The sequence below is a fragment of the Enhydra lutris genome, unplaced genomic scaffold (assembly GCF_002288905.1).
Source record: "Enhydra lutris kenyoni isolate GAN:26980312 unplaced genomic scaffold, ASM228890v2 scaffoldscaffold13, whole genome shotgun sequence".
Taxonomy (NCBI): domain Eukaryota; kingdom Metazoa; phylum Chordata; class Mammalia; order Carnivora; family Mustelidae; genus Enhydra; species Enhydra lutris.
In genome coordinates this window covers 27661883-27681985 of record NW_019154097.1, presented here as the reverse complement: position 1 = coordinate 27681985, position 20103 = coordinate 27661883, and the positions used below count along the sequence as shown (strand labels likewise).

The 20103-nt window shown below is 52.0% G+C and overlaps 1 protein-coding gene across 2 annotated transcripts in view; it reads right to left on the bottom strand.

Annotated features, from left to right (window-relative positions):
- Positions 1–2097: 2097 nt before the first annotated feature.
- Positions 2098–20103, bottom strand: part of LOC111145558 (MORN repeat containing 5) — a 29380-nt gene continuing 11374 nt past the window's right edge. The window contains exon 5 of one of the 2 annotated variants that reach the window (XM_022500488.1): positions 2098–2287. In XM_022500488.1, coding sequence (XP_022356196.1) covers positions 2208–2287 — 80 coding nt within the window. In that variant the 3' untranslated portion in view covers positions 2098–2207. The remainder of the gene's footprint in view (positions 2288–20103) is intronic. The other variant, XM_022500489.1, reaches the window with a different exon arrangement.

Below are 20103 nucleotides of genomic sequence, written 5' to 3'. Positions count from 1 at the left end.
TGGGGGTCACCCAGTGCCCACTCTGCCTTGAGCCTCCCTCCAGGGTCTGTTCCTGTAGCACATTGCCATTCAGACATGTCTCCACTAGCCTGTTAGAGCAGCCTGGGAACGCACAGGCCACCAAGACTATTTATTTAAATACAAAACAGAGGGAGAAAACACACACACGGAAAAAAAATTGTAAGCACTTTTTTTTTGTAAAACTAATGTCTGTTTTGTTACATACCTTTCATGTTGTGCTTTGTAAATGTCCTATTTGTGTAATAAATAAAGTTAATGCAAGTAGAAGTGCGGGCACTTAAATCCAGAACACGATGGGATTCCGTTTCTTTCCTGCTCTCCGCTTAAGGACCCCGGCCCCCGGGGGCACCTGGGTGGCTCAGTGGGTTAAAGCCTCTGCCTTCAGCTCAGGTCATGATCCCAGGGTCTTGGGATCGAGCCCCGCATCGGGCTCTCTGCTCAGCAGGGAGCCTGCTTCCCTTCCTCCTCTTTATCTGTCTGCCTCTCTGCCTACTTGTGATCTCTGTTTGTCAAATAAATAAATAAAATCTTTAAAAAAAAAAAAAAAGGACTCCGGCCCCCGGCCCCCAAGGGTTCTGGGCCGCTGGACACTGCAGTCTCCCTTCCTGGGCAATTGGTACTATTTCCCAGTTAGTCAGCTGTGTGCTGCCAAGGCACGATGGTGAGTTTCTTCTCTCATCTAAGCTTGGTAGGCAGTCGTGCTGGCTGCTGTGTCCCGTGTCCCCACTCTTGAACACATGCCTTCTGCTGGGCCCCAAGCTGGCTCTGCAGACTTGGAGAAGGACCCAGCCCACCAGCCCTAGAGGAGCTCTCAGTCTGGCCAATGCTATAACAGATAGATCCCTCCGACATGTTGTGGGGCTGGGGTGCAGAACAGAATAGGTGCAAAGGAGAAGATATTGGGGGGCCTAGAAGGGGAAATGCAGGGGAGCCTGTTTGGAAGATGCAGGAGAATTTGGTCTGGGGAAGTAAAGGGGAATATGGGATGGGAGGCAGGGAGACAAGGAGACAAGTCTCTAGCTTTGACACATACTGGGTCTCCTATTGGATCTCACTGGGTTCCAGAGCCACCATACCATCTGGGGAGTGAGAGAGAACATCTTTTCGCTCCTGGGCCACTTTTCTTTTAGCAGCAGAACTGTTGGTTCAAGCCAAAGTTCTCAATGAGGTAGGGAGTAGAGTGGCCCTGCCCTGCCTTGCACAGAGTTGCTCAGAAACCTCAGCTCTGAGTGTACATCGTCCTCACCCCTGCAGGGCCCTTGTCTTTATTTTATTAGTTGTTTCATCCACCATCCCTGGCCCCATTTCTGCCCCTCCCCCCTCCCTTCTTCCAATCCACTTATCAAATGTTGATTTAGATATATGTGTATCTTTCAGAAATAGTTTGTGTGTGTGCTTCTTAGACAAGAATGTGCCTTCTGTTTTCCAAGCGCAGTATGGAGCTCAACTCTGTCATTCTATAGAGGTGACCTATTGCCCCAGAAGGGAGGATGTAACCCCCAGGATCCCTCCATGGAGCAGCTGAGTGTGCCCAGGCCACCCTCTACTCCTAACTCTGCCTACATGCTAATTCCAGTTCACTAGTTTGAGGGCCAGTTTCCTATCTCTGCAGACCTTGTCAGAGCCTTTGCAGTCAAATGCTCTACCACTGAGCTATACCCCCTTGTCAGAGCCTTTGAAGGCCCATCTTTTCCTGGCAGCTCTTGGAGAGCCAGGGACAAAGCATGGAGGTGGGGGTAGCATGGGCTGCTGGATCCAACAGCCTCTATGGAGGGATGGTTATACAGAGATCCAGGATGTCTGTGGCCCAAGTGTGGCCATAGAACATGTCATTCCTTCCTCTTCTGGTTTTCAGCTGACACATGATCTTGGGGGTGATGTTGAGAGATACGGAAAATAAGAATGCTTCAGGGAGTGGCACTTGGGAATGCACATTGCTAGACCCCATTCCCAGAGATTCTGATTAGCATGTCTAGGGTAGGGTCCAGAAATATCTAATTCACGGGTGATTCTGAAGCCGGTGAAATGAGAATCCCCTAAGAAATCATCTCAAGAAAGTACACTTGGGGCCACTGAGTGCAGAAAGGCTTTATTCCTGAGCTAAAAGTCAGGGTCTGGAACAGCAGGCTGCCCCCAGGGCCAGCCACGGCCAGTGGTACAGAGAAGACCTCCGCCAGCAGCACAGTTCACAGCTTGGGTCGGTGACCCACGATCTCATCCCATCCCTTGCGACACGTCCTGATGATCCACTCGTGCTCGTCATCATCTGTAGGGGAAGAGGAAGAGCTGGTCATGCCTGGGGTTTGCTGGGCCTTCTCTGTGCAGGGAGACCCACAGTCGGCATCTTGGGACTGCATTCCAGCACAGGGGTGTGGCTTCGGGGGCCAGGCCAGCTCTGTGCTGGGAAGGAACAAATCTTTCACTAAAACCCGAATCCTCCAGTTGCCTATGAATGCCTGGTCTTGGGGAAATTGAACACAAAGGGGTTTACTGATGGTGGATATCGCCCGTGGAGGCAGGCATGAGGTCATGTGGCCACTCTGAGCTGGGCAGTCCCGACGGGCCCCCAGAGAGCAACTTGCTTGGGCATCCACCCCATCTGACGCCCACAAAGAGCACCCCCTCAACAGCCAGTACTGGCCCTGCTGGTAATGCCAGGGGCCAGAGCTCAGCTCTTCTTTGTTTCCTTCCTGGGTTTTCCACTGTAGACCCCCTTTTTTTTTTTAAGATTTTTTTATTTATTTGACAGACATAGATCACAAGTAGGCAGAGAGGCAGGTAGAGAGGGAGGAAGGGAAGCAGGCTCCCCGCTGAGCAGAGAGCCTGATGCAGGGCTCGATCCCAGGAACCCTGAGATGATGACCTGAGCTGAAGGCAGAGGCCTAACCCACTGAGCCACGCAGGCGCCCCTTACTATAGACCCTTCTAAGAATCCAAGGCTCCACAGGGGAACCTGACACCTCTGTTGACTCCGAGCCTTTCAGTGGAGAATAGAGAGGAGGAACTGATGTTCCTATGGGCCCTATGCTCGTTGATTTTGCTTAATTTAACCCTCGTGAGCACCTGCGGGCAGCAATGCTGCCTTTCTGCAGAGGAACAAGCTGCTCAGAGAGGTCAAGCCACCCGCCCACAGACACAGATTAGTGCACGGGAGAACCCAGAATGTGAACCCAGGTTGGTCAGACTGCAAAGCTTGTGCTGTTTTTTAAACCTCAGAGAGAGGGAGTGAAATGCAGTCTTTGGTCCCCCCATACCCCAGTCATCTCTCCAGGGACAGACTTCTTTTTCCCCCATTATCCCCCAAACCCACACACAGCCCCTCCCCGAGCCCTGACAGAGACCCACTTTAATGGTGGGATATATGCCCCTAAACATGCATGCAGCTCTGTAAAATGTGTGCCGTTGTTTTGTGTGCGAATGTGGTTTTAATTTGCCACCATAAATGGCATTGTGCTGTGAGTTTCATTGTGTCTTACTTCTTTCACTCAACACTACATTTTCAAGATCTATTCTTGTTGCTAAATGTACATCTCATTCTTTGCTTCCTATTGCTGCCTAATACTCTGCAGTGGCTTCCTTGTGACGTTTACTATCCACCCTTCCTGGGGAGGACACCCAAGGGTGCCACCTCCCACGCCGGGACAGACGTCGTTGGGCCCTCTCCTTCCCAGACTCGTGGAGAACGTGGAGGAGGAGGAGGGTCTCGGGGTCACGCTTGCACTTCATGACTCCCAGCTAAACCGGAGTTCTTTTCCTAGTGCCATAGCTGTCCCTGCCTCATTCCTGCCTCACCTCCATGTCAGGCCCTAGGGACAGAGAACTAGCTCAAACCCCTGTCCTCACACCATTCTCCTCAGGGCTACAACCCTGGAGTGGCTTTTGTCGCTTCTCCTGACCTGCCTCCCCCTAAGGGATGGGAGCATGGGACTACCTGTCCTCCTCAGGAACACGTGGCAGTAGCCAGAGACCAAGGGCACCCCCTGAGAGCTCAAACATGGAGGGTCATCCCCAATTCTGCCCTCCCAACCAGATTCCCTTGCCCCCTTCCTCTTCTGGGAAAGCACCCAGCCCAGGATCAGAGAGACAGAGGCTTACTGACAGCCTACTGTGTACTCCATGCTTTGCAAACACCGGTCTTGTGGAGTCTTGGCGATAGCCCAGGAGGGTAGTGGAGGTTCCCTCCCTTTGAGAGAGGTGATGAGCCTTGCCTCACCTCCACAGCCAGTGAAATTCAAACCCATCAGACTCCAAAGCCAGATGGCCCCCACCCTGGGGCTGATTGGGGTTGATGTGACAAGGGAGCCAGGGGGCAAGGCTGCCCTGCACAGAGCTAGCCTCCTCTGCCTGCTCCCTGCTATTCCTCTGTATGTGACCTCAGGAAAGAGGCATGCTCTTGCCTTCGAGGACTGCCCGGGGCCGCAGGTGGGCCTCGGTTTCTTCCCAGGGAGGCTGCTGGGGGAATCCACGCGTGGCTGTCAAGCCCGGGGGTGGGGACAGCGGCGGCACACAAGGAGTTAAGCGCTGGTGAAGCCCACTTTTGCCACACCGCGAGCAGCCTGGTTGATAATTACAGTTCTGAAGTCTCTGGGCTATTCGAATCTGTGCAGCTGCAAGCTCTTCAGTGCTAACCCCTGAAACCAGACAAACTGGGGGTATTGTGCTAAACCAGCCCTCAGGCCCCTCCCCGATCGTTACAAATTGACAGCAATGGACTTAACAGCCTCTTCACTACCCCTCTCGCTCTCTACCTGGCGGCACAGCCACCAATTTGAATCACAGATGCCTCCCCTCCTGGCAGCTGCTCACCAACCCTCCCTCCACCTCCTCTGCACGGAGGCGCCCGGTCTCCCCTGGCCCCGCCACGCCAGGGTGAGGCCGCCAAAGCACGTTTCATCAATATTTAAAATGGAATTAAACCTGCCGCTTTGATTAATGCCTCCCAGAGCCCGGGAGTTGTGATTACTATTTTGCAAATTGCAATTGTTGGAATATGTTAATATGATTGTCTGAGAACATCTTCACCTTCTTGGATAATTTCCCCCCTTTTCGGCAGGAGGGAAGGGGGAGAGGAAGGGGGGAAAAGGTGGGGGGGGGACCACGCCGCAAACTCTTTAATCAATTGTAAATTATTACCCTGGACACAATTGCTGGTGGTTCCGAAGGGAAGGGGAGGGAGATTTCTGGTTTGGTGCATTTATCTTGAAAAGTTTGGGCCTTGTTGGCCCACAATTCCACTCTGGGACACGATCCTAAGGGAATAATCTATTTGTCTTCAGTATTATTTAGAGTCAAGGAAATTGAAATAATCTATATTTCTAAAACAAGAGAAGGCTTACGTTGTTGTGTATTCAGTTAACAGCTAATTTCTAAACGGGGACTGTAGGCCTGGTATTGTGCTACAACAAGTCTGGTTGCAGGGTGGGGTGGGGGAAACTGATTTAGCAGCTCTTGAAAAAGTCGGGTTATGAAGTCTGTATAGTAGCATAGAGATGTTTTTGATATGATGAAAAGGTGGGAAGAGGCAAGAAACAAAATTACATTGACAGCATAATCTGCAAAAAACCGGGCACAGAAGAATAATTTAAAAAATAACACATTGTACGTGAATAATAGTCATTTCTGAGCAGTGGGACAGATGGGAGAGGTTCTTCTGTTTTGGTATTTCCCAAATCTTCTTAATGTGTACTGACAATCGAAAAAATAAGAAACGATTGTCTTTTCTCTTAACCTCCAACTTAATGTCTTGCTAATTTCATGCATTTGGGGAGTTGAAAAAAAAATATTCCTAGGTTCCTACAAACATCGATGGGGGTTCTTGAATTTCTACAAAGTAAAAGAGCCAGCATTAAAATATTGGTAAAAATGGGAGAATAGACAAATTTCCTGAGCAGAAGAATTCCAGATAAATTCTGTGAAGACTGTCCTCAAGGAGATGGGGCATAACTCCCAACCAGTGAGTGGTATTGGAGGTCCTTATTCCGTATCTGTTCAGTGAAGGAAGAAGGAATGGATGAGCCCCGTGCCCTGTGATTGGGGGCTGGAGGGGGGCTACAGAGGGGAACTGAGACCCAGCAGAGGGTGTTGTCCAAAGGTTCCACTCAGACACTCTTCAGGTTCAGGTCTGTCTGCCCTTGGGGCAGAAAGATTTCTTTATTCTGGGCTGAAGCTTTAGAAGTGAGCTCACTGTCCCATGGAACCCCCTCCCCTGCCCAAGCCACCCCCCCCCCACCAGGAATCTCACCAATTATTAGGAGAACTGGGCTTCTTATAGAGAAGAAAAGGAACTTTCGGGGAGAGAGACCCCAAATCTGACTATGGGACGTCCCTGCTGAGAAGCCTTGCCTGGAAAGGCTCCCCACACCTTCACCTGGACTTCAAGGCTGGTCTTCTGCTCTCTAGACTGCCTCCCACCCGGCTCACCTCACCCTGCTGTAGGGGAGTCCCCACTGTGCCCGTGCACACCAGGGCCTCTGTGCCTCTTAAATATACTGTTTTGGGAGCCCGGGCAGGGCCATTTCGGAGCCTTAGTGTATGTAAAAGTGAAGAAAGGCCTGGACGACAGGGTACCAATTGCAGTATCATTTAAACATGTGTAATTAACAAATGCTTTGAACACAAACAACCAAAGGCAATATAAATGTGTCATTCCAGGATTTCTTTCAAGGCGGTGTTAAGTGCACGGTGCACTAAAGGCCGTGGGCTCAGGAAGGGGAATGTGAGGTTGGCGGCGTCTGGTGAACATGGTTTTCTTTTGTAGCTGCCACACTCCAAACTTAAGGCCGCTGGCGAGTGTGGGCAACTAGGTCCCGGGGCCCTCCTGGCAGTCCTCCACCCCCAGGGACCCTGTCTGGATGGCATCTTCCCGTCTCCTGCTGAGGTCACTGTCGCCCCCACCAGCCCGGGGCAGTTGGGCCCAACTGCACTCCTGGTCCTCAGAGCCTGGGGCAGATCTGGCACTTAAAAAGTCTTTAATGAGTATCTGGTTAATGAATGAATAAAGCAATGCAAAGTTGGGGACAGAAAAGCAATAGGCTTACCCTGTGGGATCTGGACAAAAGGGGAAGAATTTCTTCCCCGCCCTCAGCAAATGGAGCTCCTGAGAGGACAGAGTCGATAAGCCAAGTGCAGGGCCAAGGCTGCTGTTTCCTTTGTGTGTTTTGAGGCCACAGATGGAGCAGCTCCACAGCACAGAACCGAGGGGTGGTCTGGGCTCATTCTGGGGCACCAAGCACACTCAGGATGCTCAAAGCCCCGGCTGGTCTGGGGCCTGCCTCACAGTGAGCGAGGGGGCGGGGACGGGCAGGCCTGCACAGGCCACCAGCTGGGTCACTGTCCGTGTCACTAGTGCAATCTCCAGGTCGGCGCAGTGCAGGGGGAAGAGATCCTAAAAATCTTTCAACAAATGCGGGGCAATGCGAGCTCCCAGGTGGTTGGCAGGGAGGCAGCGGAAAGGCAGCCAAGAGCACAGGCCCTGGAGTTTGGCTGCCACCAGCCCAGAAACCATGGGCAGGTGGGTCTCATCCCCTTACCAACAAAGTGCCTGCTGGAGCGAGTGAGGTCATTCCTGAAAAGTGCTTAGCACAATGCCTGGCATGCAGGAAATGCTCCAAAACGAAAGAAAACCCGAGGTTGTCTTGGCACAGTGAGACTCCAGGGTGTGCGTGACAGCACAGCATAGAATGGAAGGCGTTCTGGGTCCCAGCGCTGAGCCCTGGCGCCAACTTGCTGGGGGATCTTGGACAAGCCACTCTCCCTCTCTGAGCTGGGCTGGGCTCCTTGTCTGCACCGGGCGAGGTTGCGGGGGTTCACGAGACCTCCTGCAGAACCAGGGTGAGCAGCACCAGGATGACACCCAGGAAGGAGGAGCTATGATCCCCACTTTGATGGATTTTTCATTCCCTAACTGGGTTCCTGCAAGAGAGTGTTCTTAAGGGACTCTCGCAGAGCACCCTGGGACTTCTTGTTCCTATGCGGGAGGAGGGGGTCTTTATACAAGGATCAGCACCATAAAGATCAAGAACCACAGCTCAGGGGGCACCTGGGTGGCTCAGTGGTTAAAGCCTCTGCCTTCGGCTCAGGTCATGATCCCAGGGTCCTGGGATGGAGCCTCACATCGGGCTCTCTGCTCAGCGGGGAGCCTGCCTCCTCCTCCTCTCTCTCTCTGCCTGCCTCTCTGCCTACTTGTGATCTGTCAAATAAATAAAAATCTTTAAAAAAAAAAAAAAAGAACCACAGCTCAGCCACTGATTTTTGTTCAAAGTGAGGTGGGCAGGCTTGGGCATGCGAGCCCAGATAGGGCAAACGGGCGGATCCAGGTTATCGGGCGCCCACAAGCCCGATTCTGTGACCTCTTGGCACGCCTTTGAGCTGAGCACACCTGCGGTCACCACTGCTATGCAGCTCCTCCCGCTGGGACAGGGAGGGGACCAAGATGAAACCAGGCATCTTAGCCTCAGGAGAGGGGATGGACTCATAGAGCTAGTGAAAAAGCCACACTCACGCTGTGTGTGCACCGCAACAAACGGCCGTGTTTCCACCCAGTTGGGTGAACGTGCATGAGAGCCTCCCTAAGTGTGAGTGTGGGTGTGTGCGTGAGCATGAGCAGGTGTGTGCTGTGAGTGTGCAAGTGCTCAGCGTGTGTGTGGCACTCAGTGTGTGACAGCGTCTGAGTGTGTCCTGGAGCAGGGGCTGAGTGAGACGGTCCTTCCGTCCCTCAGGGACAGCCTAGCGCTCACCCACAACGCGAGGCCGGGCTCTGTCATTCGGGCTGCCCTCTTTTCCTGGGGTCGAGACTGACGCTCACACAGCTCCTGTGTGGCCTGGGGTTCCAGGCGGGGACGGGAGGTGCCTGGTAAACCTGGCGCCCTAGCCCGTGGGCAGTGCCACCCTCAAAGCCCAGCCCCACCCTCTGTGCAAACGCAGGGCTGTGTGAGTCTGAGCTGAGCAGGTGCCGCCCTCACCTCCTCATCACAGCTCCTGACAAGCAGGAGGCTTTGAACTTTGCTGGCAGTGCTGGTGGCCAGAGGCCAAGGCCATGGCATGGCCAATATTGACTAAGGGATCGTTGCCCGGGCAGAGCCTATGGTGGGGTAGGAGGGGAAGCCCTGGGGCTGCTCTTGATTTTCTCTGTAGAAGAGCGTTTTCTGGGCTGGATGGGTGGAGGGCTCGGGGGTGGGCACGGGGGGTGGGTGGAGAGTGGATTAACCCAGGCCGCTTCACTCCGTGGGAACTAGAGGGGCAGGGTTCAGTACCCACAGCTTTTCAAAGCCTGTTCAAATGTGAGAGATTTGGGGACACCAAACCAATCTTTGGTATTTCTAAAATACAGAAAGGGAGACTGCAAAAACGGAAATTAACACGTTATCTAGTTAATGCATTCAGACTGAATTATTAAATTTAGAAATCAAAACAATGTTCTTACACTTGAAATCAGTTTGTAGGCTTGCGTGCCTCATTTTGCAAGAGTTCCCCAATATGCACACGGCTCTCTAGAAATCACAGCCCGACTGGCAGCCCAACAATTTACCAGGCAAAATGTTAAAAATCCCTTCAAAGTTTTAGCAGCAAAAAACATATATTTAATGTGGGAGTGCAGATACATTTTTGTTCTAATATGTTGAAACGACTAGGGAAAGGCCTCCAGAGTCAGACTTAGGACTGGACTTGGGCTGTGCCTGGAAGGGGTGAGTCTGAGTGAGAGAAGGGCCACCCGGCGTTAGGGAACACACGAACGTGCCAGGAGCCGAGTTGGGCACCTCGCACACCCGATCTCACGCAGTCCTCACCAGCGTCTGTCGTATGCACGGCTGGTATTGTTCAGATAGGAGTTTTGGGTGCTCCGGCCTGTCGGTGAAGGGTAAAATGTCCTGAGTCATGATGCCCCTTGGAAATCTCTTAAGAAGTCCCCGTGCTGGGGAAGGACATCCCAAGAAGGGCTAGGCAGTTGGTATTCCGACACGGTCAGAAGAGAGAGTCATTTCTGCTGTTGAAGTGCAAAGGCACCGCCGACTTGTTAAAAAAAGGCATATCCTGAAATACTAGAACCATCCTGCGTGTGGCAGGCTGCTCATCCAACAGGAGACACAGGGCCAGAGACCAGGGATTCACGTCTCCCCACACCCCGCCGTGAGCAAGTGGAAGGAAGCCGCCAGACCAGCAGCACCCCCAGTATTCCCCTTCTTCTTGCTTCCCCACTTCTGTTTTTCAAGCACCCACAGTTGAATTTGGGTTCACTACCCATGTTCATGATGCCCAGTCACTATCAGGGAAGCAATGTGCCAAGGCCAAGGTCATTCAGTTGGCCTGGGCCCCAGAGCCTTTGCTCTGACCACTGCTCCCTTCCGCCTCTGCTCTCCAGCTGTGGGTGGACAATGGGCTGAAGGGGACAGGCCTGGCAGCTGGGACCTGTGTCCTCTAGTTGACAGATACTAAAGGCTGAATTAAGGCTTTGGCGGTGGGCCAGCCAGGAGGGGTGTTAGGATGTTAAGAGTCTGCAGAACGCACCAGCAGACTAGAACTCTGTCCGCCTAGAATCTCGCAAAGTCTGTTAGCATCCTCACTTCACAGATGAGCATCCTGAGACTCAGAGAGGTGAAGTCATCTGCCCCAGCTCACCCAGTCAGTGAGTGGGCACAGGGGCAGACCCAAGTCCATCTCCAGACCTGTAGCCCTCGGCCAACCACGCTTCCCTGAAAAACCTCTCTGTCACCACCATGCCTCTAGTCCTCCCTGTCTGAAGGATTGCACTCAAGGCTCTCTCTGCCCCACACTGGGTCCCTGTGCCTTGAATGCCGAGCCCGGATGTACTCTTACACACATGCCAAAGCCCAGTCTGTCCATCCCTGTTGGAAGGAGACCCCTCTTGACTCTTCCTCCCTCCCCCAACACAAGACCCCATCTCAGGTGCTCTCTCTTGGGGACCCTTTGTTCCTGCATCTCTCTGTGCTTTGTTACTTCCCTTCCATTAGCGAAACTCACCCCTCATCCTTGCAGGCCTAGCCAAATACCACCTTTTCCAGGACAGCATCTCAACCACACTCGGGCTCTTCTCCCCACCTCCCCAGCCCACTGTGCTGCTGGCTTCTGGCACCGGCAAAGCAGGGGCACTCCTGGTGTTTGGGAGAAAGAATCTCATATGTGATATTTCCAGTTAAACATTAACATAAACATGATAGGAATATAGAATTATGCTGGACTTCTGTTCATATACTTATTTTTGGGGTTGATGTTCATTTCAGAACTCTGCGTCGTGGGGCAGGAGTTTCGCTAGTCTTTGTACACTTAGACCCCCTACAGGTCCCATGCTCTGTCCAGAGAGCCCCCCCCTCCCAGATCCCGGGACTGTGTACTCATCTCCTTCCCCTGGCCCACACTGGTTTGGAGGGGCAGGTGCAGAGTCTGGCCCCCCAGGGACACCCTGGTGAAGACCCGAGTTTGGGGAGAGCCTTAGAGGTGCCAGCCTCTAGGTGGGTAAGAAATGATGAAGATGAGGAACAAAGCCGAGGGCTGGAGAGAGAGATGGGCGACCTGCTGGCCTCCCGCCCGGTCTTGGAATCCCCATCAAAAGCAGGTGGGAGGGTGCCTGAGGACAGTTTGCCATCAGCCTTGCATTCACTTCTATACAAGGAGACAAAACAAACCACGAGGCTGGCCAGCCCGGGGTTGACTCCAGCAGCGTGCGGAAGGGGAAGCTGTGTCCTTTGGATGCCTCCAGGAGGCTGCCGTGGGGGCGGGGACTTATTGTTACCAGAATCTGAGGGCACACCACTGGAAGGGAAATTTCCAGGGCTCTTGGAATTGGGGTGGGGAGAGAAGGAGCAGTGGGCGATTCTGACATGTGGGCGAGAGGCAGTAAGCCCCCTTGGGCTGTTTTTCCTTTGAGACCCCCACCGGGGCTGATTCCGCCCTCTGTAGGCAAAATTCTGTTGGTGGGTTCAAGTGTCTTCCTCTGGGGCAAGTTCTAGAGCTTTGCCCAGGTTCTCATAGAGGTTCAGGACTCAGAAAAGGCCACAGCCTGTCTCAGTGCAGAGCATGGCCTCTGGTGTCAGGGAGGCCTGGGTTCAAATCCTGATTCCTCCCTTCCCTAGCTGCACCTGTCAGCGAGCCTCAGTTTCCCCAGCAGCCACACAGAGGTGAGGATATATTTCTCAAAAGACTGGGAGGTGGTGAATGAGTCCCCGGCACAGCAGAGGTTTTCAGCTCATCATTTCTCTTCCTTCCCTTCCTACTTCAAGCAGATGCCCAAGTCTGCTGGCAGGGGTGTGTGATCTGTGCAGGCATTTTCTTTGGCAGTTACAAGTGTGATATTATCCCTCCACAGAGCCTTCATTACGGCGCTGCGAACAATACCACAGATAAGGCAGGGATGGCCCTGCGTGCCAGCCTCCAGGTGATTATCACATTTGGGCAAATTGCCTTTTGTGTCACGGAGAGATGACGGCGGGAGGGCCTGTGCAGGAGGCTCGCTGGGCCATTTTGCCAAAACCGCGAGGGAAGCATTGTGGAGAGACAGCCCGGGTTTTCTGGGGAAGGAGGCCAGGCTGGCAGCCAGAGCTCGTCCCAACGCTCCCACACGCGGGCCGTGATCTGCCCCGTGTGGGCCTCAGGCTTCTCACTGGTCAGGTGAAGCCCTCAAAATTCGAGGAGTCTTGGTTTGCAGGCAGCATTGAAAGTCTCATTCTTTGGCCAGTTTTGGAGCAAAAATGTGGGGAACTATCTAGGGAAAAAGAATTACCGCTGCAGTCTTCTGAGGAGGGTCCTCCAGTTCTTTCTTTCTTTCATGAGTGAACTCCAGAACCTGCTCAAAGGCCATCTTTAGCCTTCAGTCAGCTAGGCCCCAGGGCCGAGTTCCAGGTCTGCCGCTTATCCCCCACGTAAGTCTAGGCAACACACTTCACCTCACCTCAGTCTCATCATCTGTGAAGTGGGAATAATGAAGACAGTCGTTTCCCAGAGTTACCGTGGGCATGAGATGAAGGGAAATAAAATAAACCGTGCAACATGCTCAGACCAGGGTCTGGAACATCGTAAGCACTCAGTAAATGCTGGTTGCTTTTGTTGTCCTGCTTTCTCCTTTGAAATAAAAGAGCGTCCCTTTGTATAGCCATGGATCCATTCCCTGACTGCCATTTTAGTGATGGTACCGGGTTTCGTGTAAGAATACACCCCGTATTGGGGTACCTGGGTGGCTCAGTGGGTTAAGCCTCTGCCTTCGTCTCAGATCATGATTCCAGGGTCCTGGGATCGAGCCCCGCATTGGGCTCTCTGCTCAGTAGGGAGCCTGCTTCCCCCTCTCTCTCTGCCTGCCTCTCTGCCTACTTGTGATCCCTCTCTGTCAAATAAATAAAAATAAAATCTTAAAAAAAAAAAGAATACACCCCATATTATTTACTCCGTTCCCTCCTGTTGGACATCCAGGATGTTTCCAGCTTTCACCTGCTCAATAATGCCAGAGAGCCTCAGACGACCAAGCCGTCTTTCATTTCTAGGTGTTCACTATGCAACCTGCCTGAAGTTGGGTGGGAAGCAGATCCGTGATGTTTGGAAGCTCCAGGCCCCTGCCTCTTTGGATGGAACGACCTCGGAGCTGGTCCAGCAAAGGGGAAAGGAGAGGGAAAAACCTCTGGAGGCAGATAAGCCCGAGTGTGAATCCCAATTCCTGCCATTTCCTGGGGGAGATCCTTTAGTCTTAGTTCTAAGGCTTAGTTTCCTCGTTTGTCAAGCAGGGGTCACGGGAACACTCCCTGCCCTCTTAGTAGCTGGGTGTCCGGTGCCTGGGAAATGCTCAGTCAAGGTCAACTGTCATCATGGTTGGTGGGGGTGGGGGTGGGGGGAGCCATCCACCACCTCCCAGAGCCTCCGAATCACACAGGCCAGGTCTCTTCCTGGACCCCCGACTCAAATTCCTTCTCCCCCGTTGTCCATCGAACTGAGCATACATTCAAATGAGGCTGGTGATCTTGATTTTAAATTCCGTCTGGAACCCACAGGTTCAAACGCAAAGGGGGCCCTCTCTGCAAATAATCACTGGTATGCGATATTTTTAAGAAGCCCAAGCCATTGTTTCTGATTGAAGGAAAGTTGGTGCTATTTTGAAGAGCAGCACGATTAAGCAGTGGCGTTATCTCTTTAACCATTGGGAATTATATGCTGTTTGAAAGATTTGTGAGCTCTAGGACATTTGCCAGATGTGCTTGATTCGACATTTCAGACAACAAAGGGGATAATGTTGGCGGGAATCTTGACGGCATTTCTGATGATCAGGATATTCTTTGAGGATGGTACTGAGACCTTTCGGGGAAGAATTTCAGCTTTTACATAAACTAATTTGGGATGCTCACTCTCTGTCTTCCACAAAGCAAATTTAGTTCATTGTTAGTTGTATATGTTAAAATGGTTACGAGGGTTTTTTCCTCTGAATATTAATAATGTGCCTTTCATCTGAGACACTCGCATGGGGTGTCATTAATTGCAGGGAGGGAGTAAGGATTAGTGGTGCGGTTATTTTGCAAATGATTCCTACCAGTAACGTTGAGGCGAGCAACGGCTACATGAAGAGACACACGTACCAACGGCTAACACGGCTCAGGCTTATCCCTCCTGAGCAGAATGAGGGGGACAGGTAGGAGGCTAAGGGTTAATCTCCCAATTTCCCACCATATTAAATGTAATTATCCCTAATATCGTCTAAAGCATCCTTATTGGCCCACAGTATGTAAAGGACCCTTCATCAAATAAGGTAGCATCTCATTTTAGGGACTGTGGTGATTTTGTCTTAAGACTCTAAAATGGGCCTTTTCATCCATTTGGGAATATCGCTGAGCTCCCCCTGGGGGGCAGGACCTGTGTTCTTTAGAGGAACAGCCATGAAAGAGGCATGGCTCTGTGGAGGAAGGGAGATGGCTGAGTAAGGAATTAACTAGAACACAAAGCTGGAAAGAACAGAATTGGGGCAGGAGTTGGGATCGTCTCTGACTCTGGGCTGGGGAACAGGTGAGAACAGACGTGTGTTTGTCAATGGAAGCAGCTGGTCTGGTTGAGCCGGAACATGGGGTGGTGGATGAAGGTTGGGGGCTCTAGACACCATAATTCAGAGTCTGCAGACCCCAATGATTCAGTAGCATTCCGTTTCCCAAGCAGAACCCCTGAGGAGGCTGACAGCATGGCCTATCCCATCTCATTTCTCCCCGCAGCCTCCTTGTCCTGGAGCACCAGAGAAACCTCAGCTAATCCCAGGGCCTCTCTCTCTTCCACCTCCTCCAGCCCGAGGGAGTAATCATCACGCTAATGGTCCCAGCTGCCTATCACTGGACACGGACGGGTCTCGGGCCAGGTGTCCTGCAGACTTCATCTCATTTTTCCCCAACCACAACTCCTCCAGATTAAATTAGTTACCAGAAGGCCCATTTTACAGATGAGGAAACAGAGACTCAGAAAGGAGACCAGAAGCCAGCCAGCAATGGTCTCACAGCTGCCCAGTGGTGGATCCAGGGAACCAGGGGCCAGCCAGAGGTGCAGACTGCAGATCCTGGGCTTTTAACTGCCACACAAGGCTGTCTCTCTGACCTCTCCTAGCCTCCTAAGGGAGGCAAGTCCTAACCCCGTCTGTGTTTTGCTCTGTGTCTGCCGTTTTGATTGGAATCCTGCCTGCGTTGACTTGCTGCCTTGTGTGGTTTTATGGTCCCAACAGAGGCCACCGCAAAGTGCAGTAGCATGACCGTGGACCTTACGGGGAGATGGGAGTGGGTTTGATCCCAGCCTCACCTTCCCTGATCTGTCATTCATTACGCACGCCCTAGTCCCCTAATCTCTGGCCTCACCCGTCCCCAGCTGCATAGGAATTTCCCAGGGGATGCACGGCTCATGATCACAAAAGTTCTAGGGTAGGCACCAGAAATGACGGCCACCACTGGGGTTCAGACAGCAGGGAGAGTGGGGACCTGGACCAAGCATAGGGCTCCCCAAACCAAAACGGCACAGACCCGATCTGGCCAGAAGGTCACAGGCTTGGGATCCTTAATGCTGAAGTTTTTAAGCTTTTCAAAGCTTAAGTGGTTTTGAAAACCCACAGGTGCGGAGAAGCTAACAGACACCTAACAGACAACTTATTATTCGAAAACTTATTATTCGAAATAGTAAGTTGTCTGTTAGGTGTCAGGGACTATACTTTGTTGAGGAAGAGGAGGGGCTTATAGGTGGGTCCTCTGCCTGCCTGTCTGCTTTTCTTCCAGAAACATTTAATCAGCTCCATGTCTGGGGACCTGTGTGAGCCGCAGGGAATCCAGTGACGAGTCAGACGTCGTCACACGGTCCCTGCCCTCCAGAAGGTTTGAGAGCCACGGTCTGCGAGGATTCTTGCCAGCATGGATCCCCAAAGCCTGGCCCACTGGCAATCAGAAGCTTTTAGATGAGTGGAAGGACAGATTTAAATTCTCACCACAACCCAGGCAGCAGGTACCATCCTCCCCAGGTAAGAAAGGCCGTTCTTAAAGCCCAAGCCGAGCAAAGCTGGGTTTGTCAAGCAAGCTTGGAGCTTGGCCCATCTGCAATTCCGCAGGCTAAGGTTTTCCAGTCTGGCCTAGATAGAGCAAGCATCTCCGTCTGGGGAGTGAAGTCAGGGCGGGGTGGGGGAGGAGCCGGGGCAGCCTGCGAGGCCTGAAGGTGAACAAGGGCGACCCTTCTGCGGGTGTCCCAGCCCGTGACCTCCTATAAAAAGAGTGTCCCCGGCTCTGACCCGGCCAGGTGGCATGTACTTGATAATAGCAGTGGCTCAGGCCACTCTGTTTATCCTGGGATGGCCTCAGGCCCCACCGTGGGCCTGCATCGCCAGCGGCCCCGCACCTTCAGGATGCCAACAGGAAGCACTGTTTATGGGGGCAGACCAGAATGTAGGGGAGAAAGGGCCCAGAGAAAACAAGAGATGGACAGAAGTCTGAATCGGTCCCCGGGAGGGTGAGGTGAGTCAAAGGTAATGACTAGGTGGCCACAAACAGAGACTCCTCTTAGTGGTTTTCAGGACACTCCAAACTCCAACTGTCCTATAATATCAGGACCAAAATATCCCTTGGTTACCTTTCTCCTCCATCGTAGACTCTTAAGGTTGGAAGGACCCTAGAAATTATCCAGCCCGACTCCCTCATTTTACAGATGAAGAGCAAGGGGCCTAGAGAGGGAAGGTGCTGGCCCAGGGTCAGCCAGTAGGCAGCCCAAGAGCTGGGCCAGGACATGGAACCTGGGTCTCTGGCACAAAACGCTGGGGCCTGGGGCCCTTCGGGTGCCCTCTCTTGCCATCTTGCCATCTTTCCTATCTAGTCTCACCTCCTTTGGCCCCTTCTCTCTGTGCAGCCTGAGAAATCCCTAAATGATGACTCAGCTACTACTCTATCTGCCCAAAACCTTTCCTTGCTCCCCTGCTGCCCTCGGGTGAAAACTTGCTGCCCTTCCCCTTACCATCCCTTGGGTTCCCCCTCTTGCTCTTCTTGCCCTGACATATTGTTGTCTCATGCTCCCAAACTACTTGTAGCCCCATAAATGTGCAGTGTTCTCCCCCATCTTATCCTTCGCACATGCTGTTCCCTCTGCCTTTCACCCTTCCCGACCCTGCTGCACCTGTCTGCTCTTTGGGCTGCCCATTCTACCTTGCTCTTTCCAGGAAACCACCCTGGCCTGCTGACCTTGATCTCCAGATTAGATATCCCTGCTACGCTCCCTTGTAGCAACTTACATCTATCGCCACTTTCTCCTCCTCCCTGAGAGAAGATTCTGTGATGCTTCCTAACTCAAGGTCAGATCCACAGCCACTAGTCAATAAACATTTGTTGACCAAAGAGTCCTCAGTGTCCATCCTTCTCCAAAGCTCCAAAGAATGGCCTTCCCATCTCATGATGCATTTTTCAAAGGCTATTTTTTTTAGAGCAGTTTTAGGCTCACAACAAAATTGAGAGGAAGGTACAGAGATTTTCTCTATGACCCCTGCCCCCATGCCTGCATGGCCTCCCCATTATCAACCATCTCTACCGGAGTGTGCATTTGCTGAAACGACACCAACACCTCATAGTCATCTGAAGCTTACAGGCGGGTTCACTCTGGTGTAGTACATTTGACGGGTCTGGATGAGTGTATAATATCATGGAACCCTCACTGTAATTTCATATAGAGTATCTTCATTGCTCTAAAAGTCCCCTGTGCACTATCTGTTCATCCCATCATGAATTTTCAATTTTCTTACCAAACATGGCTTTTGCCCAGAGGATTCCGGGAGCCACAGTTTCTCATTCCCCAGTCACGCTTTGCCTTTTTTTTTTTTTCTCCCCCATGCCTCTGTGTCTTTGGAAGTGCTGTTCCCTCTACCTGGAATGCCCTTCCCCAACATGCCTGCTAACAAAATCCCTGCTCCTTCTTTAAGACCCATCACTTACGGTACCTTTTTCCTGACTGAGACCCTGTATCTAGACCAGATGATGAGTTCCCCTGCTCAATGGCCCTTCATCCCCCAGGAACTGCCCCCTAGGAGGAGTGGAGAGAGCACCTTTGTACTCATATGAAAGATACTTGTAACTAATTACACAAAAAGGCACAGACGTGTTATCTTTGCAGGACAGAAGAGTGTGTACAGACACTAACCAACAACAAAAGGACAGGGGCACCATGCCAGGGAGGAAGCTACTCTTGGCTCCAAATCTGCCCTTCTCTTCTCACTTTGCAGTCTGGACTGGGACCACACGATTGACGTTTCTGCTTTGCCGGCTGAGCCCCCAGTTAGATGCTGCAAGGCAGGCACGTGAAGGCAGAAGGGACACATTCTTTTCTGTGTGTCTTGTTGCTCATGTTGATGTCACGACAGCAAAAGGCCCACTCACTTCCACCTTCCAGTTGTCCCCCAGCTCCTAGCATCAGTGAGGCCCAGAGGCCATGCTGGGCAGGAGGCTCTGCTCAGAGGTCTGGGTCACCCCTTCTGGGGGTCCCTCTCTCAACCCTCTATGTTCTAATATCTCAGTCTCAGTGTTTCCCATCCAGGAAAAGGGGGCGGGGAGGGTTGCTTCTCCCTGCAGTGACTTTCTCTGCTTTCTCTCCCTCCTTTTGCTTTTTCAGTTCTCCAGGATCTCCTGATATTAAATTCTATTTTCCTGACTGGACTCTACCTGATACAGACACAAGAGTTCCTGCTCACATAGATCTTACAGTCTCGGGGGAGAGAGAGACAGACAGACGTTCAGCAATTACTCACACAAATGAAGATTTAATTACAGTTGACATAAGTGCTGGGGAGGAAAAGTACAGGGTGTATTAGCATGTGAATGGCCCTGGGAAGCCCTTCAATAGATGAAACGGTTAAGCATTGTTTAACTCAGCATCTCTTCAGTTTCCTTATCCAGAAACTCCATAGTAAGCCTACCAACGCCCAGAAGAATTAGTGCTCTGCACAGTCTACTCTGTTAATGGGAAACAGGAAGTCATTAAAGAAAACTGCCAGGGGACCCGGAGTGTGAGCACTGGCCATGTTCCTCAGGAGCACCCGTGGGTCGGGGCTCTCTGAGCTCTCTGCTCTGGCGTTCAGACATAGCACCAGCTGACAGTCCCCTTTGCTCTGATTCCAGCATCACAAAGGCAACTTTCTGATCCCCACCAACTTACGGTGTAAATGGCCCTGTAGGGAGAGGAGGCTCTCATCAGCCAGTCCAGGCCTCCTGGGCTCCCTGGCAGTTTCCTTCTCATTTTAGAGCACAGTTTCTTGACCTGGGTCTTTAGAAGAAACCCCTTAAGACTATATGCAAAATGTGCATGCGTGTGCATGAGTGTGAACGTGTATGTTTGTGTCTGTGCACATGTGGTCATTTTTCTAGGGAGAGGGTGCCTAGTTCTAATGTTATTCCTTGTGGGACCGTGACTCTAGGAAAGAGAAAGGTTAGGAATCACCATGCTAAACGAAAACAATCTTGTTCTTGTTTGTACATTGGCCTCCTGTGAGTTTGGTTACTGTAAGTCTCAGTCTGATCAGCTTGCATTCCCTTACCAACAGAAGTTCTGGATCCCCAGCCAGCATTCTTGGACCACATGGTATCATGCACTTTCTTGACCTTCACC